Genomic DNA, 7,527 nt, shown 5'->3' on the forward strand with positions numbered 1-7,527 from the left:
CATAATGGGGTTTTGACGTCGTAAAGACTTGCCTTGGAAAGTGAAGATTGAGTTAATTCAAAGGACAAAAGCTTTCTAGGCTGCGAAATCATCCCTGTATAGGGACATACGTTGGTACATTATAGGGAACTAGAGAAATATTCACTTTCCATAAAAAATTCCAGGCCAGGTGGGGAAAGAGGGCGCGGGGCGGGTGGTAGAGAGGTAGAAAGAGACCCACACAGAAAGACAGAGACAGAGACACACAGACACTTGGCTGTTTTGTCTCACTGCAGTTGCCATAGGGCCGTAGGAGGCCGCGACCTGAACGCACTGGTTGCTGGGAGTTGTAGTCTCTACCTGTGCGAGCTGGCATGGCGGCCTCCATCGGATGGTGTTTTGGAGCAGCAACTGGCCTGACCCGGAGCGTTGGAGTCGCCAGGGCGCTGCTCCCTGTGCCGGCTTCTGCTGCCGGCCGTAAGTGCAGCGAAGCTTGAGAGCCGGGGCGCAGAAGGGGCGCAGGGCCAGGCTGGCAGTAGGCGAGCGTGGAAGTCAGGGGTGACCTCGGTGGAGGCCCCTTGTAGGACCTCGAGGAAGGGGAGATCACAGGGTTCCCCGGGAGGTCGGGACAGGGCTCGGGCACCCTCGATCTCTGCTGACTATTCCTGCAGGGGCCCGCGCGGGGCCGCGCCGGCAGCAGAGCACTGGACCTTCCCAGTCCGGCGAGTTCCAGCCGCCTCCGAAACCTGTCATCGTGGACAAGCGCCGGCCGCCGCGCCCGAAAGCCAGGTGAGGCCCGGGCCTGGCGCGATTCTCACTGTTTGGGTCTGTGCGGCCCGGCACCTGTCGTGGTGGCTTTGCGGGCGGCCTCTGAAGCGGGAATCCAAACTCCTGCCACACGAACTCGGGGGCCGAGTTTTGGAGTCCGCATGTGTAAAGCACACCCAACTCAGGGTTGCCTTCCTCGCTTCTAACAAACTAAGCGGAACTTTCTCCGCAGTCCCATTAAATCAGAACTTCAGATACGGATTCCCCACATTTGAAGGCCTTGGTGTCTCTGTAGACCTAATCAGCAAGCCACGTGGCGGGCGGGGGCGGGGCTAAGGACGTGATCTGATCATATGCTTCTTGAAGAGGCTCCAGGATTATTTGTGCGTGCGTGTATATATGTTTAACATTTCAAATATTCTGTGCTTCTGAATTGAAATAAAGTTGAATTTATGGAACTTAGTAACTAAGAAAATATTTCCTTACACAAGTGTTTTTTTAAGGTGGAAAAGGAATATCTCCCTCAAATCTCAGCACTTAATGTCATTCAGTTAAGTGGAGTGTACACTGTATAACAACTTCGGAAAACAATTTAACACAATTTAATAAGTTTGAGGTTGTGTATACTTTTCCGCCCAGAAGGGTATAAATTTGAACTAACAAGTACGTACGAGGAAATATGTATAAGAATGCACACGAAAGTATTGTTTGTAACAAACAAAAAATAAGCAGCCTAGATATCCATCAGCCGGTGGACTGTTATACAGCAGTGAAAAGTGAATGAACTGGAGCCAGCATGGATGAACTTAACAAATACATATGAAAAAAAGCAACCTGCAGAAGAATTTATGTGGTATGATTGCACTTTTATATTGCCTAGACATACATGCATATGTAAGGTATAAAAAAATATATAGGGGAAATTCTCCACTTTCACAGATCAATCAAACCTAGCTTTCCCAATGACTCTACAAGCTGACATTACGTGCCTCCTAATGTGGCAAAATAAGATCACATCATCACCTCTAATATTTTTACCAGGTCGAGGCAGGTGGAAATAATAAATCCAGATTCCAGGGATGGTCTATAAGACAACAGTCTTTGACTCTTCAAAAAAGTCAGTGTTATAAAAATACAAACATGGGGTATAGTTCTAGTTTAAGAGACTAACAACCAGACAATGTGTGAAGCTTGATTGTAGCTTGGATTGGACAACAAACAGCTATGAGACCTTTTCCAGGACAGTTAGGTACATTTAAATATGAACTATATATTAGATTATATTATTGAATTAATGCTGGAATTCTAAGGTGTCATAAAGGAATTGTGATAAATGTAAGAGAATGGACTTATTCTTAGCAGATACCTTCCAGAGTCTAGTGGGATTAAATGCCTTGCTGCTTGTTGTTTTCAAGTAGTTCAGGGTAAAAAATTATGGTATATTTGTGTAAAGCAAATACGGCAAAATCTTGGCAGTAGGTGACACTAGGTGAAGTATGTTTGGGTGTTCATTCTATTACTATTTCAACTTTCGGTAGATTTGAACATTTTTAAAGTAAGGAATTGAGAAAAAGGAAGAAATTCATAGGAATAATCGTCACCAAATTTAGTTAATTACTTTATAGTAATTATAGGGGTAGGGAGGGGTACACAGGGGCTTCAGCCATATTGGTAATTTATTTCTTGAGATGGGTGTTAGGGATGTGAATTTGCATTGTAATGTCATTTATACTTTTATGTAGACAGAACATTTTATAATGAGTTTTAAATCAGTTAAAGAGACTAGGATGATTATTTTTAAAGTCAGTTTGCAATTGATTATTTCTGTTTAGTTTTTTTTCCAACATAATTTATTATAACATGTACAGTTCAACATATGGTCCATGGTTATGATCATAGGCTTTGGAATCTGACAGACATTTAAATCTTGACTTCATAAGTTTATAGCTAATATAATAATAAGTTAATTATTTCTCTTCTCCAAGCTTAATTTTCTTCATCTGTGAAAAGGAGATAATGACATCCAACCACCTGGTTGCTGTAAGGATTAATTTATGCTATAGATGTTTAATAAAGCTTTTAACACAATGCCAGGTGAGTACTCAGGATTATTAGCTATTTTCAAAAGCACTGACAACAATTTTAGAAATAACATCGATTTTTCTTATTTAGAGAAGGAAGAATAAAACAATTCAAAATCATAATCTTTCCTTTTTTTTAAAGAAAGCAACAGGTTCTTTCATAACGGCCTTTAAAGTTTGCTTAAAATTTTTTTTTCCTGCAGATTCTTGAGTCCTGAATTCATTCCTCCAAGAGGAAGAACAGATCCTCTGAAATTTCAACTAGAAAGAAAAGATATGTTAGAAAGGAGAGAAGTACTCGACATCCCAGAGTTCTATGTTGGTCAGTAAGAGCTGGATGCTTTTATTATTAGTGACTGGAGGGTTAGTTTTCTTGGCATAGAGAAGATTGTTTTTCATATACCTGGGTTTTGCCTAGGTGAGGTTCTTATTTCTAATGTTATAGTAAAATCTTTAGGAAGTTATGCAGTTACCGGGGAGTGCTATTGTTTGTTTCTGCATCTGAATTTGTAGGTAGCATTCTTCGTGTTACTACGGCTGACCCATATGCCGGTGGAAAAACCAGTCAGTTTCTGGGGATTTGCATCCAGAGATCAGGAGCAGGACTTGGAGCTACTTTTACCCTTAGGAATACTATTGAAGGACAAGGTAGGGTTCATTTCATTATTTTGATTTTGGGGAAAGAATTAACTCAGGATCCTTTGTTTTCTGCACACTGGGAAACGACATCTCTAACTTGAAAATGCAAGGGGGCTCCAAGGGAATGACATCGACCCTGTGGCCTCAAAAGGTGTGAAAATTGTGGTGGTTGATTAAGTACAGTTGGTGCTTTGCTTTCTCTGGGAGGCTTCTTTTATCACAGTGACAACAACTGTTAGAAGTGGACTTTCCAAACTATGGCAGCACCACAGGAGGAGACAAGTGACTAAAAGCAGTGTGTGGACATTCGTTTTAGGAGCAAAAAACCCTTGAGAACATTGTGAACATAATGATGTCCTTACGAGTTACTTTCTCCTAAAATGAATGGTCCCCGACTTGCTTTATATTACAACAGTCACCACAAGATCAGTATTATAGGAATCAGAGAAATTTTTTAAAAAGCAAAATTATGTAAGCTATGCCTAATAAGGCAGAGGAACAAGAGGTAATATTTTAGTAAGATTATGAATCAGAATGGCAGGAACAGTCTTATGTTGTATGCTTCATGGTCTCCAGCAGTGAAGCATTATATTCAGAAGAAATTGAACATGAGAGCAGTTGCTGTCTGTCTTCTCCTGCAAGGACTTGTGGTGCTGTACATGGGAGAGCTCAGCGGGAATTGATCGATTACCCAAGCCTGTGCTTCCAGTCAGGTCTTGTACTTGGAGAAACTGTGTCATAGAAAAACACTAGCATAGACGTGAGTCAGACAGACCTGGATGTGATTTTCTTCTTTAAAATTGAGATACTAGTTTCTACCTTGCAGGCTTGTGGTCAATTGATTGCAATTCTACATGAAGTGCTGGACACAGTACTCAAAAGTATTAGCTCCTTCTTGTCCTTCTTTACAGTACATTTTGACTGTAACCTGCCTGTACCTTCCCCATCACTACTCTCTTTTTTGGTGGTTCTTTCTAGTCCAGTGGCTTTAAACACCACCTATGTGATGACAATTCCCAAATATATATCTTGAGCACTGACCCTTTCCAAATTCCATATTTGCACATACAACTACCAATTGGGCATCTCTATTTGGATATCTTATAAGCATAAAACAAGTTCAAAGCAGAACTCTTTATTTCCCTTCACAATATATTCTTTTCATGTTTTTTTTTTTTTTCCTATTTCCATAAATGATACCACTCCTTATCCATTTAATTAAATAAAAAGTTTAGGAGCTGTTTTTAATTCTCTGTCACACACTCAGTCAGTCAGCAGGTTTTTTTTTTTAAAGATTCTGTTTATTTTTAGAGAGAGGGAACAAGAGAGGGAAAGAGAGGGAGAGAAACATTCATGTGTGGTTGCCTCCTGGAAGCCCCCAACTTGGGACCTGGCCCGCAACCCAGGCATGTGCCCTGACTGGGAATCGAACCGGTGACCCTTTGGTTTGCAGGCCGGCACTCAATCCACTGAGCCACACCAGCCAGGACAAGTTAGCAGGTTTTTATAGCTCAGTCTCTAAAACTCCCAATTTTGTCCGTTTCTCCTTCTCCATTGCTGCCACTGTTCTTGCTGCTGCCTCTCCTGCTTGCAGCTGTGCAGTTTCACAGGTTCACTTTCCTGGCTCACCAAGTTAACATCCTCCAGACAAATGGGCCTTTTTATGGTTTTTCAAACATGGCAAGTTTGTTAAGACCCCAGGGCCTTAGCATTTCCCATTCTTGCTGCCTAGAGCATTTGTGGCCCTTTATAGTATCAGCTGAAATGTCATCTTTTCCGAGAGGCTTTCCCTGACTACTGTTTAAAGCTGCCCCCTCCTCATTCACAATGTCATCACCTGTAGTGTTGGCTTGTCATCCACTGGAGTATCAGGTTTATGAGAGGAGAAGGATCTTACCTGTTTGGGTTTTGCTATGGGCACAGCTCCTAAATCAGTGCCTGAACCCGAATAATTGTATAGAAAATATTGGATTAAATCCTGGTATTAAACACTGGATGTTAACATAGATCATGTATTTTACTATTTATATTTCTCTTGGGATTATTCCAGGAAACCCTAGCATATACTCTTGCCCTTAAGCATTTGATGAAACAGATAGTATATATTAAACCATTACTTGTGGCATCTTGGAAACACTTAAAGCTATTCTTAGCTTGCTTCCTATGGAAGGCTCCAGAGTGTTAAAAACCAAACAAACAAAAACTGAGGTCATCCTTAAGAGGGCTTCTAAACCAAAGTTAGAATTTAAAAATGTACTTATTCTTTCTTGCATCATTAATCCTGTTGCTCTTAATGTAAAACAGCTTTATTTAAGTCAGCAGCCGTCCGTCTCGAGAGACGATGGTGTAGCTTCTTAAGAGTCTATCTGCACCGCCGAGAATGGCTGTGCAGTCCGACTCGGGAGTGACACGGTATCTGTCTCCTCCCGTGTTGAATCGACATCTTGAGATGACGCTGGAGTGTCCTCTCCAGTGAAGCTGAAGCTACAGAGCCTGGGCAGGGTGATATGGAGGGTCTGCTGTTGCCCATGCAGCAGACCCCCCCTCTCTTCACAGCTGAAGGGTCCAAGGGAAAGACGGAGTCAATACAGCTTGGCTTCAAGTGTGCCGCAGGAGTTGCCGGTGTTGACTGCAACGTCAAACCGCCTTAGGGACTCCGGCTCCGGATTTTCTGTCGGGGTTTACTCCCTTAGCCTTTCCCCTGAAGAGGTATGCCGCAAGGCAGCGGAGGTTTTTTGGAGTCAGAGTTTTCCTTCTCTGATGTGCCCTGACTGGAAGATCGAACCAGCGACACTTAGCTTGCAGGCCGACGCTCAATCCACTGAGCCAAACCAGCCAGGAAAAGCTTTATTTAAGTAATTGGGAAATAAACTACATGACAGTGAAGAATTTACTCAAATTTTCACCAGGTTAACACTATCAGAATTGAAGAGATATTGACTCAATATATGTATATAGAAGACATCATTGTTTTGACTTTGTCTAATTCATATTTCTATTTTAATTTCTGTGGGTTTTAGATTATTTCTATTTCTTTTCATCATCTTTATTTTAAAGATTCAAATTTATGCCACATTTCCTACCTGCAAAACCCTGTGCTAGTTCCTTTACAAAATAGCTTTTTCTATAGTGGAAGTCTTATGCAGGAATCTGGACTTAGATTGTAAGAATATGTTTTTTTCTCTTCTTAGGTGTTGAGATTTGCTTTGAACTTTATAATCCTAGAATCCAGGAGATCCAAGTGGTCAAATTGGAGAAACGGCTGGATGACAGCTTGCTATACTTACGAGATGCCCTTCCTGAATACAGCACTTTTGATATTAATATGAAGCCAGTAGTAGAAGATTCTAGCCAAGAAGTTCCTGTTAATCAGGTATAAGTTGTACATTTGGAACTAGATATTCAAATATAAAATAAGAGTCATCCTAATGAGTACTTTTAGAAGAGTTTTGCTTATGACTATCAGCCTAATTTGTTCCTTTTTTTTTTAATCTGTTCCTCAGTTGAAAGTACAAATGAAGCCTAAGCCCTGGTCCAAACGCTGGGAGCGTCCGAAGTTTAATATTAAAGGAATCAGGTTTGATCTTTGTTTAACTGAAGAGCAAATGAAAGAAGCTCAGAAGTGGAATCAGCCGTGGCTTGAGTTTGATATGTTGAGGGAATATGATACTTCAAAAATTGAAGCTGCAATATGGGATGAAATTGAAGCATCAAAGAAGTCTTGATCTGAAAATACATTTAGCTTCTTGCAGAGGCTTTGCTGACTCTCAGAGGATTTTCTGAGACCAATTTAATTTCATATATAAGGACATAGTCATTAAATCAACTAAACATTCATTATTTTATGAATACTGTTTTAAAAAATTAAAATGGGCACATGAGTTTATTATTTCAAAAGGAGAAATGCACATGACAAGTGGTCCGGTGTCTATTCTGTTATTGCAGGCAAAGCTACAGTAAAGTTAAACTTGCAAAATCCTCTTACATAAGATCTGAACAAGGAAGCAGGTACAGCTGGGTGTGCCCCCTCAGGCAGGCTCAGCCCCACCCACATCTCTAG

General features: G+C 41.1%; 1 protein-coding gene across 1 annotated transcript; it reads left to right on the forward strand.

The window, feature by feature from the left end:
• The first annotated feature begins 320 nt into the window (after positions 1-320).
• Positions 321-7,304, forward strand: MRPL19 (mitochondrial ribosomal protein L19). Its single transcript, XM_090281605.1, has 6 exons — positions 321-456; positions 651-768; positions 3,032-3,150; positions 3,342-3,476; positions 6,659-6,840; positions 6,971-7,304. Exons 1-6 carry the CDS (start codon positions 354-356, stop codon positions 7,190-7,192), a joined length of 879 nt encoding a protein of 292 aa, XP_090137731.1. The 5' UTR covers positions 321-353; the 3' UTR covers positions 7,193-7,304.
• Positions 7,305-7,527: the final 223 nt, after the last annotated feature.

Source organism: Furipterus horrens, unplaced genomic scaffold (genome assembly GCF_987537825.1).
Source record: "Furipterus horrens unplaced genomic scaffold, mFurHor1.1.pri manual_scaffold_6, whole genome shotgun sequence".
In the NCBI taxonomy this organism is placed as follows: domain Eukaryota; kingdom Metazoa; phylum Chordata; class Mammalia; order Chiroptera; family Furipteridae; genus Furipterus; species Furipterus horrens.